The following is a 21848-nucleotide window of genomic DNA, read 5'->3' as shown; positions in this document are numbered from 1 at the left end:
TAGCGTGCGGAGGACCAGGGTTCGATTCCCGGCCAGGGCACATAGGAGAAGCGCCCATTTGCTTCTCCACCCCTCCGCCGCACTTTCCTCTCTGTCTCTCTCTTCCCCTCCCGCAGCCAAGGCTCCATTGGAGCAAGGATGGCCCGGGCGCTGGGGATGGCTCCTTGGCCTCTGCCTCAGGCGCTAGAGTGGCTCTGGTCGCAATATGGCGACGCCCAGGATGGGCAGAGCATCGCCCCCTGGTGGGCGTGCCGGGTGGATCCCGGTCGGGCGCATGCGGGAGTCTGTCTGACTGTCTCTCCCTGTTTCCAGCTTCAGAAAAATACAAAAAAAAAAAAAAAGAATGAGTAAGGAATGTAAATTTGTGATTTCCACATTGGGCGGTTGCCCAGGCACCCACCTTAGAGAGAACCCTGATTACAAGTGCCATTTTAACAACCGGTTCACCAACTCAACCAAACACAGGTATCAATTCTGCAGAACCAGTGCGACAGGTTTCAATCCCACCTCTGGCTGAATGTTTTCACCATCATCCAAGACAAAGAAGAGACTGACAGGTCATGGTGTCTCAGCATCTCAAGCCTTCCTCAGATAAATAGAACCAAGGCTGCTTGCTACCTTTCTTTACTCAATCAGCCTTCACCTATCCCAAATTATGTAACTAGAATTACTCTACTTACATATGTTAAATACAGTATCTTTCAGAGAAAAAAAAATTATTTAGAAAAGATGAAATTAGATTGACAATAAAAGAACAGTATCATTTGTAAAACGTGAATTGTAATTTATGTTTTATGTTCACCGCTGAAGAAGCCACAAGATGATGGACATTTGTTGGCAGGAAGCCTGTCAAAAACTTAACTCTTTCGCCAAATACTTTCTAAATGGTGGGTAAATCTTGTGAATTCATAAAAATGTAGCCTTTATCAAAAAACAAAAACAGGGGAGGTCCAATCACTCTATGGAAAAAATAAATTAAGGGAACAAGATTCTGAAGCAGCCCAACTGTCACCCTCATTAAAACTTAAGAGGGTGGCTGGAAGCCAGTCTCAATCCCCTTCAACATCCCAGTCTGAGAAATACTCTACCAGGGACTCCAGTAAGGGCTCACCCTTAGGCTTTCCCTATGGCAGCACCCCCACCACCCCCACAACTCCCCCCCCCAGTAAAAAACAAACAAGCAAACTCTACTTCTTTGATTCAGTGGAAGGGTGGCACCGAACAAAACCCATGTAAGCATATAAGTAAGATAAATAAAGCTCCTCTTCAACCTTCAATCCAGGGACCAAAAAAGAGAGGATAAAGAAAAGCTAAAAGATGTATCCTGCCTGACCAGGTGGTGGCGCAGTGGATAGAGTGCCGGACTGGGATGCAGAAGGACCCAGGTTCGAGACCCCAAGCTCACCAGCTTGAGCGCGGGCTCATCTGGCTTGAGCAAAGAGCTCACCAGCTTGGACCCAAGGTCCCTGGCTCCAGCAGGGGGTTACTCGGTCTGCTGAAGGCCCACGGCCAAGGCACATGTAAGAAAGCAATCAATGAACAACTAAGAAGTCACAACGCGCAACGAGAAACTGATGATTGATGCTTCTCATCTCTCTCCGTTCCTGTCTGTCTGTCCCTGTCTAACTCTGCCTCTGTAAAAAAAAAAAAAAAAAAAAAGATGTATCCTTTGCCCACAGGCCCTTACCCGCAACAGAATGGAAGTCAAGAGACCTTAGTTACTGTCTCTGATCTGCCACTAACAAGCCTCAACGGCCTCAAGTCTGTTGTGACCCCAAGATGAAACTACAATCCTTGAACTAGTATTACTTAGGATGAACGATGGCCCGGCTTTTCCCACCTATACCTGCTCAATACTGTCCCTTTTCCTCCCGCACCGAAATCTCCCTGATTGACGCGCCTCCACCCCGCCACACCCACAGGCCCCGCCCCTGCTGGTCTTGCCCCGCCCCCCCTGCTGACCCCGCCCAGTCTTAGACCAAACCCACCACGTGTTGCGGCAACTGGGGCTGCAAAGTGGACGCTGGAGGCGCTACCGAGTCGGAGTCAGGTCCGGGCCTCTCCGCCACGCCGGTGGGGGAGGAGGTGGATTTCAGGCTTCCCGCAGACTGGAAGAATCTGCTCAAAACCGCTTGCCTTGCAGGGGATGCGCCAGCCCCGCCGCCAGAAGCTGGCTTTCGGAGAGACATGGCAGGGCGGGGAGTGACAGCCCGAGGAGCACCCCAGCCGAGCGCGCGTTCCCGGGCACCTGCGAGGGCGAGCCCGTCGCGACCCAGCCGTGCGCCGGGGCGGGGGCGGGGCTCTCGCGCGCACCAATGGCGGCGAGGGGGCAGGGTGGCTACGCCGGGGCGGGGGCGGGACTCTCGTGCGCACCAATGGAGGCGAGGGGGCAGGGAGGCTACGCCGGGGCGGGGGCGGGGCTCTCGTGCGCACCAATGGAGGCGAGGGGGCAGGGAGGCTGGGGCGGGGGCGGGGCTCTCGCGCGCACCAATGGGGGCAGGGGGCGGGGCTCTCGCACGTACCAATGAAGGCGAGGGGCGGGGTGGCTGGGCGGGGGCGGGGCTCTCGCACTCACCAATGGAATCGAGGAGGCGGGGTGCCACGCTTTGGCGCCAAGCTCAGCGATGAGTTCCGGGGTGGTTGACGAGCTTCCAGGTGCTCAGTGTCTCCGGAATGGTTCGTTCGCTGAACTGCATCGTCGCTGTGTCCCAGAACATGGGCATTGGCAAGAACGGAGACCTGCCTTGGCCCCCGCTCAGGTATCTGCGGGGCTGGGACGGGTTGGTGTGCGGGGACCGAGGCTAGCGCAAGCTACCCTGGATCGAGGCACCGCGACCCGGGGGCACTGGGGTTGGACTTTCGACCTAAGGTGCCAGGAGCTGGGCCTGTTCGTTCTTCCGCTTCGGGACCTGGGAGGCCAAGTTACTACTGATCTCCGTCCCGCTCCTGCAGACCCGCAGGCATTATCCCCGCGCACCGCGTGTCAGGTGCGGTAGAGCTTGAGCCCACGGGAAAGTGTTCTGAGTAACGCTGTGTCTCTCTAACCTGTAGGAATGAATTCAAGTATTTCCAAAGAATGACCACAACCTCTTCAGCAGAAGGTAATGGGGATTTTTGAGTGATTGAGTGTCCCAAAGGCTCTTGCTTGAGTAAGCTTACCAGTGCAAATTTTACTTAAATGTAGTTTTCCATGGTAAACAGGGTCCGGCTATCTTACCATTGATCTGTATGCAGTTCCCAGTGGTTACTAAACTTTTTTTTTTAACGTTCTTTGAAATTGTATGGGGGTGCGCGTACAGAATTAAGGTACTGGGCAGAATTGGCAGCTAGGTATAGGCTGGCTCTGGAAACGATAAGGCCTGAATGGCAACGGAGAGGATAAAAGTCCAAAGAAAGGTTCGAAGATAGGTAATCAATTTGGAGAACAAGAAGTTAAAGGTGATGCCAGGAAAGCATCAAGGATGAACTCTCAGGACTTCAGTTTATAAAGTACTGCAGTCCATGGGTTACATAGAGACACCAGGCAGGTTACAGAAGAAATTTGAGTTTATTAATTAGTCCGCTAGCTAACTACATGGGGCACGGTCCCAAATCATGTAGACTCTCTTACAGTTCTGAACCTTCTTTTATACAAAATCAAGTACTGGTTGGGGTGGGTAAGGAGGGAGCATGGTACAATAGTCAATTACTAACAGGCTTACAACATCTATCATAGGATCTATTAAAAGGAAAAAGCATTCTTACACATCAAGACCACAAGATAACACAGTAGTGATAATTATTTTACATACCCAGCAAAGACATTCCCAAATCTTCTACTGTCTACCCCCATCCCTGTTGCTACAAAATGTTTAGCTTAGGATAAGGAGAAAAGCTAAATGAAATTACCTTTGCTAAAATTGTTGAGGCTAGTTTAGTAGTCCCTGCTTGCTTTAGTTTGCAAGTTTTATACATATAAAGAATTTCAAAAGGATGATTATTAGAAAGCATATAAAATGTTACAGAATGCAGGTTTTTCAAGCAAGGGAAGAGGGCTCGTGATCCCTTTGTCTAGTAGACCTCACTCAGGACTCCAGGAGGGGAGGAAGAGTTAGAATCAATATAGGAATTTTAATTAAGGTATGTAAACATTGTCTCCTAAAGGATCTTAGGATGGGGAAGAGGAAAGTTTCAGATAAGTTTTATCTTCTTTGTTGTCTAGCAAATAGTGGCCTCAGTCCTTACAGAGAACTATAATTAGTTACTAACTTTTGCCCCTTTAATCTCTTTTCTGGGTGTTTTTTTTTCTTTTCAGAGAGGAAGGGGAAGAGAGCCTGACTCTTCCTTATAAAATACTAATGTTAACAATTTTTGCAATTCTTTGGCACCTTATCACAGTATGAGCCTGGATGATAAATTTACAACTACTTTTTAGATGTCAAACATTGTTCCAAGTCCCCACAAGAGAGGGGACAACAGCATAAGGCAAAAGTAGGTTTACAGTTTATTCTTGAATTATTGTATTGTATTATTTTTCCATACAAACAACTGTAAACCTCCTTTTGCACCACCTTGTATGTTATTTCTTTCTATAGCTAAGGGTAAGGCACAGATTAACATGACTTGCTTAGTAAATAATGATATATTCAACTTGAGCGCTTTGACTCAGGATCTTTGCTTTTCACTACTATATTATACATGACTGCAGTTAATTAAAACTATTATTGCATATAAGTTGGATGAAGTCAAGAGAAAAAATAATTAACTATATTTGGGTAATCGATCATAAGTGGGAAATTTTGGTAAAGCCATTAAAATTTTTAATTTTTTTAAAGGACATCCATTTGATGTCAATTTGATAATTATATATGCATACAAATATATAAATATATATATATTCACAAATATATCTATTCTTCCCATGTGACTTTATAGGTAAACAGAACTTGGTGATTATGGGTCGGAAGACCTGGTTCTCTATTCCCGAGAAGAGTCGACCTTTAAAGGACAGGATTAATTTAGTTCTCAGTAGAGAACTCAAGTGAGTATTGTACTGTGACATGAATTTTCCACAAGAAAATTATGCCCCGTTTCTTATGTTGGATGTCAGCATATGACAAAATAAAATACTATGCATGCAGCTATTGATGAAGCTGCTTAATATCACATAAGTGATGGTAGAAAATGAATAGCAATTATTTATGCCACATGACAATAACTTATTCTGCTACTTAAGTGAGTGATTTCATCACCTTAAAAGGTTACATTAAATCTCACTATAGTGACAATTGCAGGTTTCCTTGAATCAGTATTCAATTCAATTCAGTAGGGTCAAATATCAGTTATATGGACCTGTGGTGGCGCAGTGGATAACGCGTCGACCTGGAAATGCTGAGGTCGCCGGTTCAAAACCCTGGGCTTGCCTGGTCAAGGCACATATGGGAGTTGATGCTTCCAGCTCCTCCCCCCTTCTCTCTCTTGTCTCTCTCTCTCTCCTCTCTAAAAATGAATAAAGAAAAAAAATATCAGTTATATGATGTAAATTAATAACTTCTCAATTGCACATAAAATCAAAATACTTATGTTTTGAGACTTGCCAAAATTAGGTTGCTATCATATCTCTGGTCCCAACCCTAAATTCTTAAGTAAATTCTAAGATGGACAAAAAACTGGTCATAATCTTTTACCCTATTATTCCTAGTTTACTACAACACTCTAATAGTATTTTGTACTTCTGTTCTTTACTCTGTCTGCAGATAAAAAGTTTCACAGTACTGAAATGATCCTACAGCTCCTAGGAGAAGAGTGTATGTCCAGTTGGCCTCTGCTAGGGATGTTTCCATCCTCCAAGCTAACATAATTCCTGGTGCCTAGAAATGAACTAGGAGGAGGGTGGAAGGGACAGGAAAGAGGTGGAGTTAATAGCATTAAAACTACCCATGAAGTCAACTTAAGTGCTTTTACCTTCACCATAGCTTCTATATACTCGACATGTGACATACTGATTTCTATATTTTTTGTTTACATCAGTCCTAACCCACTAAAATAATTTTCTGAACCTCACAGGTTTGGGGGGTGGTTGGCTTGAATTAGACATTAAGGAGAAGTGTGGGATTAGCATGTTTCTTAGACTGTTTCTTAGACTGCTAATGTTAAAAAAAAAAAACGTGATCATGAAAAATATCTTACAAGGAATGGATTACACAATTGTGAGGACTGGCTTGGCAAGTCCGAAATTTGTAGGGCACGCCATCAGAAAGAGGGGCTGGAACTCAAGGACTGAAGCTGATGTCTGCAGGTGAAATTTCTTCAGGGAAGCCTCATCTGTTTTTGAGGCCTTTCAACTGATGTAATCTGGCCCACCAGATTAAAGTCATCCGGTTATCAACTTTAATCATAATAAACCACCTTCACAGCAATACCTCAATTAGTGTCTGCATAACTGAGGACTATAGCCTAGCCAAGTGAACACATCAAACATCATAATATAGGAAGGAAAAAACATTACACAACTATAGGCTAAAGGGATTCAGGCTTTATAGATTTTCCCCAGATCCCTCCTGGAATAGTCTAGATCCATGATGACGAACCTTTTTATAAAAATCGCCCACTTTTGCAGTTTTTGTAGAAAGGTTCGCCATCAGGGGTATAGGTGGAAGTCTGGAGGAAAATGTAGCAGAATATTTGCATTGATTGTCTTTGGGTGATAGGAAATATGTTGATATGCATCTTGCCTTCTGCCTCAATCTTTATACTGTTCTATTTCTCCTGGTTGCTAAGATATTCTTATTATCACATTATTTGGTGGAATCCAAATTCAGACTGTATTGCCATTTCCAGAAACTCTAATAACATTCTTGAATACTACTCAAGTTTATGGCTAGCTTGAGCTAAAGCAGACATAAAGAAATCTCGGTGGGAGAGATACTCAGTTGAGCCAGCAAATCCCCTCAAATGATGAGTCCAATTTCTTCTTTATGACCTTTCTGTGAAGTATTGTAATTCAGTTTGGTTGATAATTATATATTTGTATGTAACATTTGTTGGTGTAATTCACTTTTTATTTATAAGTAGAGAGAAAATTTAATATCTTTATTATCAATCATGCCAAGGAAATAGGGTTATCAGGGGGAAACTTTAGAGTTTATTTCTTAGCCTTCCTCTGCTTCCCTGATCAGTAACTGGTCAGTTCCACACAGAGCCTGAGCACCTGCTGTGTACCAGGCACTGCTAGGTCCTGAAAAAAAAGGGAAGAGACTTACACATGTAAGTCACTGTTGCTTCTTCTGCAAGTCTTCAGAGACAATCTTTCACTACCACCCTCTCCTCATGTGAGAAGAAACTGAGTCCTCAAGATAATCCCAAAATTTTCTGCCCCTTACAAGTTATCTTGGGTAACTATTTCCTTAATAAATTATAGGAGAAAATGGTTTCCCATGGCTTTCTAGACTATCAAGTTGTAGCTTGAAAAGAAATGCTATAGTGCTCACTTCAGCAGCACATATACTAAAGAAAGAAATGCTATATAGCCAGGTTTACAATACAGATTGGCACTTTCTCAAAAGGTTAAACAGCAATTCTACTCTTTGGTATATACCCAAGAGAAATGAAAACATCAGACCACACAAAAACTTGTACACAAATGTTTATAGCAGCATCGTTCATAACATCTAAAAATTGGAGGCATCCCACGTGTTTGTCAGCTGCCGAACAAAGCATGCTATACCATACAACAGAATATTTATTCCATAATAAAAGGGAATGAAGTACCAATATATGCTACAACATAGATGAGCTTGGAAAACAGTACGCTAAGTCTGACTTATGGTGGCACAGGTCGCCAGATTGAAACCCCAGGCTCATCTCGTCAAGGCACTTATGGGAGTGGATGATTCCTGCTCCGCCCCTTCTCTCCCTCTCTCTAAAATGAATAAATAAAAAGAAATCCAAAAAACAAAAGAGAAAACTGTACGCTAATTGAAAAAAGCCAGACACATCACATGATTCCATTTATATGAAATGTCACAATAGGCAAATCCGCAGAGACAGGTGGGAGTGGGGAATAACAGAATGGGCGCAGGGTTCGGGGTGATGGCCATGTTCCAAAAGTAGATGGTAATGATAGTTGCACAGTTGTACATATTCCAAGGGCAAATTGTATAGTATGTGATTTCTATATCTTTTTAAGGTTTTTGGAACCAAAAATTAAATTAAGGAACTAGTGCAATGCTGTAGCTTTCCAGCATCTTCAGAAAACCCAAAATTTCCTCCATGAAATAAGATGTTATAAATTGTCTTCACTCCAGAAATTATCTAACACTTCATGGTGTAATAACTTCTGTGGTCTCATTATCATATTTCCCCTGTGTTTAAAAATGTCCTTGTCTCAGCCTGACCTGTGGTGGCGCAGTGGATAAAGCGTCGACCTGGAAATGCTGAGGTCGCCGGTTCGAAACCCTGGGCTTGCCTGGTCAAGGCGCATGTGGGAGTTGATGCTTCCAGCTCCTCCTTCTCTCTGTTTCTCTCCCTTTCCCTCTCTCTCTCCCCTCTAAAAATGAATAAATAAAATTAATTTAAAAAAATTAAAAAGACCCTGGCCGGTTGGCTCAGTGGTAGAGCGTCGGCCTGGCGTGCAGAGGTCCTGGGTTCGATTCCCGGCCAGGGCACACAGGAGAAGTGCCCATCTGCTTCTCCATCCCTCCCCCTCTCCTTCCTCTCTGTCTCTCTCTTCCCCTCCCGCAGCAAGGCTCCATTGGAGCAAAGATGGCCCGGGCGCTGGGGATGGCTCCTTGGCCTCTGCCCCAGGCGCTAGAATGGCTCTGGTCGCAGCAAAGCGATGCCCCGGAGGGGCAGAGCATCGCCCCCTGGTGGGCGTCCCGGTCGGGCGCATGCAGGAGTCTGTCTGACTGTTTCTCCCCGTTTCCACCTTCAGAAAAATACAAAAAAAATAAAAAATTAAAAAAAAATGTCCTTGTCTCAAAGCCACAGTCCCCTCCCCACCACCCAAGGCTTGGTTACAGCCCTGGCTTCTGCTCTGGCTCCTGTCAGCTTTGGCTTTAGGCTACTAAATGGGGTTAATGATGTTTTAGGATGATTTTGACTGTTGATTGAATTTTATGGTATAAATTTCTGGTGCACAGAAGGCACCTACAGATACCAGGTCCTACTCCCCCAAATACTTCAGCCAAATACTGAAGTTCCCTCACTACTTACGCAAACATTACCTTACTTTTAGCTTCTAAGAAAATGTCAATATTGATGAGAGCACTGTGAATGAATTCATGATGTCATCATTTTCTCCTTTACAAATCATTTTGTTCTTCTTTCCCTCAATCTTCAGACAAAACCCATTCCATCTAAATCAGTCCTCTATCTCCGATCCCACTGCTTTATTCTCAATTTCATTTTTTTCTGTCTTTGGGACCTTGCTCTGTTGTCTTACCCTTTACTATTTCAAATCTTACCACAGATTATTTTTCTTCTATCCTTAATTTCCTTGGAGCCTGTTTTTTGTTTGTTTTTGTCTTTTTTTTTTTTTTTTTTTTTTAGCAAGAGAGGGACAGACAGGAAGGGAGATGAGAAGCATCAATTCTTCATTGCGGCACCTTAGGTCTTCATTGATTGCTTTCTCACATGTGCCTTGACTCAGGGGCTCCAGCTGAGCCAATGACCCCTTGCTCAAGCCGGCGACCTCAGAGTCTTCTGCGTCCTAGGTTGACACTCTATCCACCACACCACCGCCTAGTCAGGCTCCTTGGAGCTTTCTTGTATTAAATAAGCTTAGTAACTTTAGCATAAGCCTCAATAATATCTGTCACTTCTGTGTTTTGCACGTTTTTCTCCTTCAGGACTCGGCTAAGGGATCCTACTCCAAGGAGTCTTCACCTCAGCACCCTGCCCAAATGATGCAACACCTCTTTCCCATCTAGCATCCTCCACACGTCTCTACTACATGGTCTTTTTTACTTCGTGTTCTTTTCACATTTCTGTGTTTGCCACTGCCATCTTTTGGAACTGATTGCCCCTTTCTTTGAAGTCCACACCAACCTTTTTACCACCTTGTAAGTCATTTTGCTGTGATTCTAGGATACCTCTTCCAGTTTTCATGTGTTCCCAAATCACCATTTTCCATTCTGCCCTATCTCCTGTCATCAGTCCTGACTTCAACACCCTCAGTGACTAAAACCACCTGATTCTGTGTCAGTTATTTTAGACACTGTTCATTAACTAGTCTGTCTTCTCCCCCAGCTCCCAATCTGTTTCTTCTGGATTCAGTCCTCCCTAGTCCAGCCCAGTCACTGCAGCTGCCCTGGTTTCTTTGAGGGTCCCCTGGCTCATTTAACCTCACCCTGGCCTCCACATCTTTTACCAGCCTTAGTCAAAGTATATAGTCTTTGTGCTATCTTAACTCCATTAGAGATGACAGAGAAGTACAATGTATATCAAGGAGGTGAGGGAGGAAACAGCCAAAAGACTGAAGCCAATTCTGCATACCTTTCATTTATAAAGGGAATTGTAATCCTCCGTTCCCCCCAAAAAAACAGTTGTGGAGCTTGAAAGAGACAGCTACTAAATGAACACCCTGAAATGAATTATTAGCTTTTCCCTTTTTGGATTTTTAATTACAAAAGTAATAACATGCTCCTTTTTAAAAAAATTTTTTTTATTCATTTTAGAGAGGAGAGACAGAGAGAGAGAAGGGGGGAGGAGCTGGAAGCATCAACTCCCATATGTGCCTTGACCAGGCAAGCCCAGGGTTTTGAACCGGCGACCTAAGCATTTCCAGGTCAACACTTTATTCACTGCGCCACCACAGGTCAGGCAACATGCTCCTTTTTTAATACTTTATCCATTTCTATATTTGAAACATGAAATTCCTTTCCTCACTCACCACATATTAACAGTTTGAATATCTTCAAACTAGTCATTCAAGCATATTTTCCAACATTTTATTATGAAACTTTCAAATGTAAAAAACTTTACAGTAAATACTTGTATACCCACCACACAGATTCTGCCATTAACATTTTACTAGGCTTGTTTTATCATCCATCCATCTTATTCTTTTTATGCATTTCAAAGTAAGTTGCAGGCATTAATATGTTTTCTCCTAAATACTTAAGTATATACATTGTTAACTAGAGTTCAGTATTTCTTTGAAGTTTTTTCCTTTTGGAGAAATATTACATACAATGAAATATACAGATCTTAAGTATGCATTTGCTAAGTATATAGAACATTACCATAACCCTCAGAAAGTTTCCTTTGGCCCTTTGCTAGTGCACCTTCACTCCATCCCTCCCGACACAACTACTGTTCTGACATTTTCCCAGTAAATATCTCGAGATATCATCAGAGTACTTTTATTTGATTCATTGTGGGACCATATACAAATGTAGGTTAAATTATTGGTCATAGGCCATACTGAGGTTACATTTTTTCTTGTTGAAAGGATTCATATTTATGATGATAATGGTTTATAATTATTGATTTCAATACAGATTATTTGACTAATGTGAATGGCTTACATAGAAATTATATGTAATTCTTTCTCTTAACCTCAGGGAACTTCCAAAAGGAGCTCATTTTCTTGCCAGAAGTCTGGACGATGCTCTGAAACTTATTGAGGAATCAGAATTAACAAATAAAGTGGACATGGTTTGGATAGTGGGAGGCAATTCTGTTTACAAGGTGAGTAAAGTTATCTGTAAACTCGGAGGTGCGCTCCTCTACTTTCTCTGAGCTTCCCTGCCATCTGCACCTTTTAAGTCATGAGCGAAGGAAGCACATTATTCCTACTGGATGTTAGACTTATTGTTAATTTGAATTCTTTGTTTTTTGATAGTTCATGCAAACTAAATAATTATGTAAAAATAAGTTTTAACTCTACCATTTTATTTCCAATTCAAAATAGTTGATGTTTTCAATTTAAAAACATCCTACTCCTTCCATTAGAATCGTATTTGGACTGCACTGTTTTCCTTTCCCAATGTGCTCTGCTACACTGAGTCATCCCCTTGTCTTCCAGGAGTGGTAACCTTCTCACTGAGAAAGTGGACTGCACTGTTTTCCTTTCCCAATGTGCTCTGCTACACTGAGTCATCCCCTTGTCTTCCAGGAGTGGTAACCCTCTCACTGAGAAAGTGGACTGCACTGTTTTTCCTTTCCCAATGTGCTCTGCTACACTGAGTCATCCCCTTGTCTTCCAGGAGTGGTAACCCTCTCACTGAGAAAGTGGTGGGGCTCTCTGGTGGTGTGCACTAACCAGATGTGTGTGAATTGGCTAAAGCAGAAAACTTGGCCTCAACAAGAGGGTGTGGGGAAAGTATTGTATTATTTTATAGCATAAAGGAAAACAGTAGGTAAAAGAAAATATTCCTTATTTTTGACACCAAATGACTTCCAGCTTTCAAACACTTTGAGGATAATAAAAGGAATTTCCTTATTCTTCTAAAATCCTCATGAAAGATAAACATTTATGGGGAGGAAAAAATATCAGCCCCTACCATTTAGGGGCTTGTGGTAACATCTGTACACTAAAATTACTTGAGAAAGAAGAAATATACCAGAGTCTTAGGTGGGATTACAAAAATTATATTTTTTAAATTCCTGTTTCTTTAACCTTTTAAACAATATAAATACTTAAAATTAAATTCATTTACGTAATTGGATATATCTATAGGTTGTAAATAATCAGTGGACCTCCAGGTTATGATTTTGCATTATCCACCTACTTCACATCACAATAGCTTGTAGAACTTTTAGGCTTCTCTCCTCATGGGCCAGACAGGGCTTCCCAGCCTGTTTTTGTAAATACAGTTTCACTGCGACACAGCCACAGCCATGGTTTCGTATTGTCTGTGGCTGCTTTTGTCTAAAAGTTTAGAGAAACCATATGGCCCACAAAGCCTAAAATATTTACTGTCTGACCCTTTACAGAAAAGATTTGCAACACAGCATTAACTTTGATGCAGACTTTCAGATGCTGCTGTGGTTCTATTCATTTTTCCTAATTGTTAGTGCAGCAAGAATTGGTAGAATATTCTTATGTATGGGGCAAGAGAATAAATGATGTAATACTATAAGCTGTAATATTGGAAATAAAAAGTAAAATTTGTTCTGTGCCCTTATTTGGAATTTTAAAGCTAACAAACACTTGAAATTATATGTATGCATGTGTGTGTGGGTTTTTTCTTTTTCAATCAAGAGTTACTGCTTTCTTGGAGCTGCAGCTAGGGCTTATGTTTTTTTATCAGTTTTATAGGCAATAGTTAGAAAAGTCATCAACCATATGAGGTCAGGTACAATCATTAGCAACAAGAAGCAGAATAAATTATCTGCTAGCATTGTAACTAACTCCTGGGAAATGGAAGCATTATTATTAAATTTTGTGTAAATGTACTTAAGTATGCCCATAAGGTTTTCATTAGTCAAAATGTCATAAAATTATACTATCTTATGTATGGACATATACATATATAAAGTTTTATATAGCCAGTTACTAGATAATTCAGGGGGTTTTTTTCCTAAGGTTTTATTTATTGATTCTAGAGAGAAGAGAGAGAAAGAGAAAGGTGGAAGCAGGTGATTGATTTATTTCAGCCCTAGCCGAGACGAGACCAGCCGTGCATCCTTCGACTTAACAGAAGGAGAATCAGATCTGGTGTCTGGCGTCAACACTGAGCATGCAGGAGGCCCATGTGCACTGTTTCTCCTAGCAGAGTACGCCAACATCATCGTAACAAACATTCCTACCCCAACCCTCTTTCTAGGGGCATACCACAACCCCTAATACCAGAACTTTAAGCAGGAAGCATCAACTCCTAGTGCTTCTCCTATGAGCTTTGAGCAGGCAAGCCCCAGGCCTTGGACAGGCCATCTGAGCATTCCAGGTCGGACCCTCATCCACTGTGCCACCACAAGTCAGGCTGGATAACTCAGGGTTCTTAGTTCCTAAGCAACCACCAAATAAAAAAGATAAAACTGAATGTTTAAATTAAAGAGTTCATATAAGCAAACTAGAGGCCAGAACATATTTTAACTCACTCTCAGAGTTCTTGATAATGATTAGTCCTGTTCACAACATCAATAAGTCATACTTTGCCGGGCACCAAAGTAAAGAATAGGATATTTAAATAACATTCTTTAGAGGTGTAACAAGTTATATAGCGTGTCATTAATACCTAGCACAAACTTGACTATATATTTAAACAAAAATCTTGATTTTCCCTTTCTTTTGACATACATAAATAAGGAAACTGATGATGACTTTGTTTTACTTCAAAGGAAGCCATGAACAAGCCAGGCCACCATAGATTATTTGTGACAAGGATCATGCAGGAATTTGAAAGTGACACTTTTTTTCCAGAAATTGATTTGAAGAAATATAAACTTCTCCCAGAGTAAGTAAAATGTTACTAATTAGTCTAAAGCACTTTTGGATTTCCAGCTAAAGAATTATAGGAAAGAATATGTCTCTACAGATTGAATTTGGAGTGCTACTATGTTTTATAGACAAATACTATAGACATTTTTGGAAGTCTGCTTTAACAGACTTGGGAATGTTTGAGTTTTAATGATTTTACTAAAATCTAGAGTAGTCCTTAGTTCATTCTGTGAGATCTGTGTTTAGCATCAAACACTGACTTGGCGTTGGGGAAAGAGTGTTTACCAAAATAAATGCTGTTCACTCCTCTCTAGGATACTACATTTTTATGGGTGGGGGGGGGGGGGGGGTGGCAAACAACAGGCAAACGTCGGAAGAGTTGCTGTGGAGAATTAAAATCCTTTGACGTGGTACAGACTGTATAGTCTGAAGAGTGGTGTCTACACTGGTGTCTAAAGGACAAGCCAGCCCTGCAAAGGGCAGAGAAGAGCATTCCAGGAACCAGAAGTAGCCAGTGCAGAGACCCGATGGGAACAAGCTTGGTGTGTTCCCTGAACCTTCGGAGCCACTAAGGGCATTGGGAGCAGTGCAAAGACCCAAAGGGATCAAGCCAAATGCAGGCTTAGAGGGTTCTGAATTGAGTGGTGTTGTTCTAGCTGTTTATGGAGGATGTACTGGGGGGGGGGGGGGGGGGGGGCGGGGGCGGACAGGAGTGAAGCTGGGAAGCCAGTTAGCTGCAGTAGTTCAGGTGAAAGGTGAAGGGGCTTAGCAGTGGTGGAGAAGGAGGAAGAGGTTACACTTGCTGTTCTATGTAGATTTGATTTTAGCATGGAACTGCCTGGCTTTGAAAACTCACAGCATTTTAGTTTAAAAGTACTTTTCAGCTTTAAGATTAATTATATCAACACTTTTGACTAGTTTTTAACACATTCTTGCAAATATTCTCAGTTGGATCCAGTCATTATTTTCTGTGTTTTTGTAAATACCTCCTAAAAAAAAAACATTCAGAGCCAGGTCTGAATAAGTGGATGGCTTTAGAATAATAATTTATAAATAGGTAGTAGTCTTGAATCAAATCAAATGTGTGATCTCTAACTAGCTCTAAATAGCTCAAGTTCAGGCTTTTGCTTATAGTTTCCAAAGAAGACTAGTTAGAAAACTTAGACTTACTGATTTCATATATATTTATATAAAAATATGTGTTTCTTTGCTATACCTTATATATTTTCTTATACTGCTTAGGTTGCTGATTGTCACATTAGGTGAATATTGATCTCTGTTGTCTCTCCTTTCTTTCTCATTGCTACTAACAAAAGAATAGAGTACTGTGTGAATCAGAAATCAGCTTCATATTAAATACCTTTCCAAGTCCTATTGTTCTCAACGAAACCCCTCTTTCAAAGCTGTGCCCTTTAGGACCCTTGAAAACATAAACACCATTCTGGCTCTCTGACTCTTAGAAATAAAAATGTCAACTTCTTTAGTGAGAAATGATTCACACATCATAACAATTACCCATGGAAAGTATATAATTCAAAGGTTGTAGTATATTCACAGTTGTGCAACCATCACCACAACCTAAATTCAGAACATTTTTATCACCGCCCCACCAAAAAACAAACCATGTACTCATTAGCATCATTTATTATTCCCCTGCCCTTCTAGCCCTTGGAACCATATATCTATTTTCTGTCTCTATAGAGATGCCTATGGAATTGGCTAGTTTCACTTAGCATACCATTTTCATGTTCATCCATGTTGTAATATAAGGGTGGGCAAAAGTAGGTTTATCGTTGTATGTGAAACAGTTTATTGTATTATTTTCCATATGAACAACTATATACTTACTTTTGCCTACCTCTGTATATATCAGTACTTGATTCACAAATTTTCTCCCATTATTTGAATTGTCTTTGTTATATATATATATATTTTTAATCTACATTTTCTTTCACTTTCTTAATGGTATCATTTGTAGCACAAAGGTTTTTCATTTTGATGTCTGAATTTTCTATTTATTCTTTGGTCACTTGTCCTTGTGGTACGGTATCTAAGAAACCATTGCCTGCCTGGCCTGTGGTGGCACAGTGGATAAAGTGTCGACCTGGAACACTGAGGTCTCTGGTTCAAAACCCTGGGCTTGCCCAGTCAAGGCACATATTGGAGTTGATGCTTCCTGCTCCTCCCCCTTTACTCTTTCTCTATCTTTTCTCTCTAAAATAAATTTTTTATAAAAATCTAAAAAAAAAACACCATTGCCTAAGCCGAGCTCACAGATTTGCTATGTTTAGTTTTAACTCTGTAAGTCTGGGGTCCATTATAGTTTATGTATAGTGTAAGGAACAGATCTAAGTAGGTCATCTTTCATGAAGTAGAGAAAAAGGAAACCTGAAGACAAAGAGAATATACTTCTCCCTGGAGGTCTGTAACATTGCTCAATTCTTAAGCTGTTTTCTCTCCAAATAGCTGTGCATCGGGGAACTTAGAGTTGTTCCCTGCTGTCCAGAAATGAACTCGGATCCTTCTCTGCCTCCTCTCTCTTCCCCACAGCTACCACTTAGCTTAACCCCGTCATCCCCATCAGTAGGCCTCCTGTGCTTTCCTAGGTTTCAGTTCAAACACGTCTTTTATTAACACCATACTTTCTGGTAATAAAAGCACTAGTATAATGAAATAAAGATGAAAGAGGACTATTGTGAAGAATGAAGAGAAGAAATTTAGACCGCAGATGAAGCCACAAATGGTGGAAACTCAAAAGCAGAAGTTAATTTTAACAAAGTAACATGGTTTTACTTTGTGCCTGCCTGCCCACCTCCACCACCATTACCACTGTGGGCGATTATACATTCTTTTGACAGCACCATGCTGGCCTGTTCTCTAAAGTTCTGCCCTCTTTCATCTTTCCTGGAGGAAACCTTCCTCTCTCAGACTAGTTCACACTAGGCTCCAACAAAACCAGCAGTCCCAGATATTTTATGCCAATAGTTTTCTGTTTAATGAACCCCAAAGAGGCTTCTTTCTCTAGTTATTCACTTTTCGTGTAATCATGCAAAGAAAATAAATTCTAGAAATGGGCTTTTTTTTTTTTTTTTTTAAGATTTTGTTTATTGCTTTTAGAAAGAGGAGAGAAAGGCAGGGGGAGGGCGAGTGCAGCGGGACGCATCACCTGGTAGTACTTGCTTCTCAGGTGCCTTCACCTAGCAAGCCTGGGTTTCAAACCCGCGACCTCAGCACTCCAGGTCAACACTTTATCAACTGCACCAGCACAGGTCAGGCAGAGCAGGCCTTTGCGGCAGTAGTTGGCTCCAGAGCTGGGACCTTATCAGTGGGCTACTTGAAGTATGTTTTAGATGGGCTGATGTTTCCTCTTCAGTTCTCATTACTTCCTGACTGTCCAGCAGGACCCTCATTTGTCTACTCATTTGTACATCTTTCTCCTTCTGAGCTAATGGTTCCTAGAGAGTCTTCATTTTACTTTAGCTATGCTTTGTCTCTTATCAGTAATTGTTTCAAGAACTGTATTTACCTCTTCCTTAGACTTTCCATCACCTCAGGATTATTCTCATGATACTTTGTCAATTCAGATCTTAATGTTTCTTTTATTCATTGACTTCTGAAATGCTTGAAGATTCTTAAGGGGAGTCTCTATCTGGGTGGTTCATAACAAGTAAGTTTTTCCTTCAAATCTATTAGACTTATTTTTTTTTTTTTTTTTTTTTTCTTTTCCTCTCTATTCAGTTTTTTTTTATTCATTTTTAGAGAGGAGAGGGAAAGACAGAGAGAGAGAGAGAGAGAGAGAGAGAGAAGAGAGACAGAGAGAGAGAAGAGGGGGAGGAGCTGGAAGCATCAACTCCCATATATGCCTTGACCAGGCAAGCCCAGGGTTTCGAACCGGCAACCTCAGCATTTCCAGGTCGACGCTTTATCCACTGCGCCACCACAAGTCAGGCAAATCTATTAGACTTAAATTCAGAGTTCAAACGTGGCTCTTAGGCAATTTGCTCTTCAAAAAAAATGGAATTGTGATTATGTGATCATGAAAACAGACTGAATATATGAATATTGTAGAAAGTAAAATCTTAAACATAATTAAATTTTAGTTTTACAGAGAAGATTGCAATTAATACCATGACTAGTGACCATATCCAGTAGTAATTTTTAAGTTATTATTTATTGTTTAAGATACAATATAACTTTGATACTTTGCTTTTATCTTATTAACTGATGGTCTTGATAGTCTTGAGAATTTTACACACAAAAAGATGTACATGTTGCTTTTGGGAACTTATTCCAAATATATTAAAATCATGGGTTATTTCTGGCCAGTGGCTTGTAGCACCAAGGTCAGAGGCTCAATCTCAGGGCCAGTGGTTCAAGCCCCAGTCAGGGCACATATGAGAAGCAGTTCATGGGTACAGAACTAAGTGGAACGAGTTGATGCTTCTCTCTCTCTCTCTCTCTCTCTCTCTCTCTCTCTCTTTCTCTCTCTGTCTGTCTCTCCCCCCCCCCTCTTCCCTCTTCTTCTCCTTCTTTCTCTCCCTTCCTGTTTCTCAAATTTATGGTTAAAAGTTGTTCTACTAAAGTAATTTCTATACTGCTAAAACAAACACTCAGAAAATGGTTAGTAAATAGAAACATAGCTTCTTCCTCTGAAATATAAATTATTCAAGAAAAAATACCCTTTTCCTTGCACATTATGCTATTATTTCATATATGTAATTTTTTACAGAATATTATAATTAGTCAAAAAATAATATCTCTTATTACTCAATATTGTGTTTGATGTCATAAGAGATTTCAATTTTATATTGTATTACCCCTGCCTACAAGGGGAACAAAATAAACTAATATTAATGGATAACATTTGTAGAGCACATTAATGTATGTGCTCATAGTGCTAACTTCTTTATAAGGATGAAGACTTTACTGATAGGTGTCATACAGCAGAACTAAAGTCTAATAGGAGTCCTATTAGCAGGTGTTTCTGGCCCCCACCTGGACATGGTGGGGTGCAGCCCACACAATATTGGGGAAGTGCACCAAGATGTGGGTCAGATCGGGCTTCAGTAAAAGACCTGGGTTTTGTTTTTCTGTTGGTGATTGAGTTTTTTCCAGTGAAAAAACACTTGTATTGTAAAGACACAACATCATACCTACTTTCAACAAATTTTACAGTCTACAATACAGTATTGTTAACTATAGGCACAATGTTGCACGATTTCTAGAGCTTAGTCATCTAGAACTGAAACTTTCTACTCTTGGTACATCAACTCGGTTTCCCCTTTCCCCCAACCCCTGTCAGCCATCCTTCTGCTGTTTCTGACTTTGACTATTTTAGATTCCTCATATAAGTAGAACCATGCGGTATTTGTCCTTCTATGACTGGCTTATTTCACTTAGCATGATGTCTCCAAGTTCATCCATGTTGCATACTATAGGATTTCTTTTCTTTTTTAAGGCTGAATAATATCCCATTAAGGGCACATAACTTCAGTTCTACTGTAAAAAGCTAAAGGTTGCATTTTGTTTTTCTTTTGCTCACACTAGAAATTTGATACCACGTGAAAGACTTGAAGAATATTCTCAAGAAATGTTGCATTATCTAGGTCAGTGGTCCCCAACCCCCGGGCCACGGACCAGTACCAGTCCGTGGGCCGTTTGGTACCAGTCTGAGGGAGAAAGAATAAATAACTTACATTATTTCCGTTTTATTTATATTTAAGTCTGAACGATGTTTTATTTTTTTTAAATGACCAGATTCCCTCTGTTACATCCGTCTAAGACTCACTCTTGACGCTTGTCTTGGTCACGTGATACATTTATCCATCCCACCCTTAAGGCTGGTCCGTGAAAATATTTTCTGACACTAAACTGGTCCGTGGCCCAAAAAAGGTTGGGGACCACTGATCTAGGTGATTGAATGGGAAAATAAAAGAAACTGCTGGCAGCAGTTAGCGTTGGGGAAAAGAATTAGACATTAGAAGGAAAGAGAGAAGAGAAATAACACTTTGTTTTCTAACTTTATATACAATTTGAAATTTGTGTTTCATTTGCATATGTTATGTATTTGCATCATCGCCCAACTTAACAGTGACTTACATGTTTTGGATGAGAGTCAGGGATGCTTTCTTTTTAATTGATACATTATTTGGTTACATATGTATTTCTTTTACAGATACCCGGGGGTTCCTTCTGATGTTCAGGAGGAGAAAGGCATTAAGTACAAATTTGAAGTATATGAAAAGAAGGAGTAATGTGAAGACATTTTCTGGTTCATTTCAAGTTGTTTCCCATCCCACCAATTAGGTATTTAAGATTAGGGGGGAAAAAGCCTGACCTGTGGAAGCGCAGTGGATAAAGCGTCAACCTGGAATGCTGAGGTCGCAGGTTCAAAGCCCTGGGCTTGCCTGGTCAAGGCACATGTGGGAGTTGATGCTTTCTACTACTCCCCACTTTCCCTCTCTCTCTCTTTCTCTCTCTCTTTCTCCCCCTTCTTTCTCTAAAATGAATAAATAAAATCTGTAAAAAATAAAAGATTAGAAAGAAAAGAGACTTCTGTTGATTCTACATCTATAGATAATTATTTCAACCAATGTATTTTTATTAATTAGTCTTAATCTTAAATAGATTGGTTAAGATTAATCTTAACTCTGCTGTGTATCAGATGCCATTTGTGAAACATTTCTTTCTTTCTTTTTTTTTTCTGTACTTTTTCTGAAGCCAGAAACGGGAAAGACAGTCAGACAGACTCCGCATGCGCCAGACCGGGATCCACCCAGCACGCCCACCAGGGGGCGATGCTCTGCCCCTCCGGGGCGTCGCTCTGTCGCGACCAGAGCCACTGTAGCACTTGGGGCAGAGGCCGAGGAGCCATCCCCAGCTCCCGGGCCATCTTTGCTCCAGTGGAGCCTCGGCTGCGGGAGAGGAAGGAGAGGGGGAGGGGTGGAGAAGCAGATGGGCGCTTCTCCTGTGTGCCCTGGCCTGAAATCGAACCCAGGACTTCTGCACGCCAGGCCGACACTCTACCACTGAGCCAACCAGCCAGGGCCGAAACATTTCTTGCTATAACTGTCCGAGGGCCAGGATGAGGTCCCCAGCACCTGCCTAGGGTTGGCAACATACTACCCAGATACCACAGGGGAGAGTCCCCTGATAGGATGAATTGAAACCCAGACCTGTAGAGATAGGAACTAGAGAAATTTGTCCATATTTCAGAAAGGGATAATAAACAGAAAAGTCAGAATGCAGATACTAAAAGAAAGATCAAAATAGGGAAAGGACGCTGAATCACTCTGCGTATCACAATTCTGAAAAAGTTCTGTTCACTCAAGGAATCAGTAAGTTGAGAATTGCAGTATATCCCAGTGGGATGGTAAAGAGGCAGATAGGAGACTACTTTTTTGATGATGAAAAGAGGTTCAAGACCTGTAAAAACTGTTCTCATATTGGGTGAGATTTCATGGGATGTTGCAAGAATAGGCTG

At 41.3% G+C, this 21848-nt stretch overlaps 2 protein-coding genes across 4 annotated transcripts in view; one reads left to right on the top strand and one right to left on the bottom strand.

The window, feature by feature from the left end:
- MSH3 (mutS homolog 3) overlaps positions 1-2291 on the bottom strand; it is a 209971-nt gene extending 207680 nt beyond the window's left edge. For all 3 annotated transcript variants that reach the window (XM_066381757.1, XM_066381758.1, XM_066381759.1), the window contains exon 1: positions 1989-2291. In XM_066381757.1, coding sequence (XP_066237854.1) covers positions 1989-2189 — 201 coding nt within the window. In that variant the 5' untranslated portion in view covers positions 2190-2291. The remainder of the gene's footprint in view (positions 1-1988) is intronic.
- A 289-nt stretch (positions 2292-2580) lies between these two features.
- Positions 2581-21074, top strand: DHFR (dihydrofolate reductase). Its single transcript, XM_066383768.1, has 6 exons — positions 2581-2759; positions 3052-3101; positions 4915-5020; positions 11544-11670; positions 14266-14381; positions 20541-21074. The coding sequence occupies exons 1-6, from the start codon at positions 2674-2676 to the stop codon at positions 20617-20619; spliced, it is 564 nt and encodes a 187-aa protein (XP_066239865.1). The 5' UTR covers positions 2581-2673; the 3' UTR covers positions 20620-21074.
- The last annotated feature ends 774 nt before the right edge of the window (positions 21075-21848 follow it).

Source organism: Saccopteryx leptura, chromosome 4 (assembly GCF_036850995.1).
Source record: "Saccopteryx leptura isolate mSacLep1 chromosome 4, mSacLep1_pri_phased_curated, whole genome shotgun sequence".
Lineage (NCBI taxonomy): Eukaryota > Metazoa > Chordata > Mammalia > Chiroptera > Emballonuridae > Saccopteryx > Saccopteryx leptura.
Note: the sequence above shows the minus strand (reverse complement) of the source record. Positions and strands in the feature narration are given on the sequence as shown.

What these genes read in the sequence shown, in the direction of transcription:
- DHFR (XM_066383768.1), top strand. Translation starts at nt 2,674, where the DNA reads ATGGTTCGTTCGCTGAACTGCATCGTCGCTGTGTCCCAGAACATGGGC. An exon ending in GTTCTCAGTAGAGAACTCAA is followed by an intron (nt 5,021 to 11,543) that starts GTGAGTATTGTA and finishes TCTTAACCTCAG; the next exon opens with GGAACTTCCAAAAGGAGCTC. An exon ending in AAATATAAACTTCTCCCAGA is followed by an intron (nt 14,382 to 20,540) that starts GTAAGTAAAATG and finishes TTTCTTTTACAG; the next exon opens with ATACCCGGGGGTTCCTTCTG.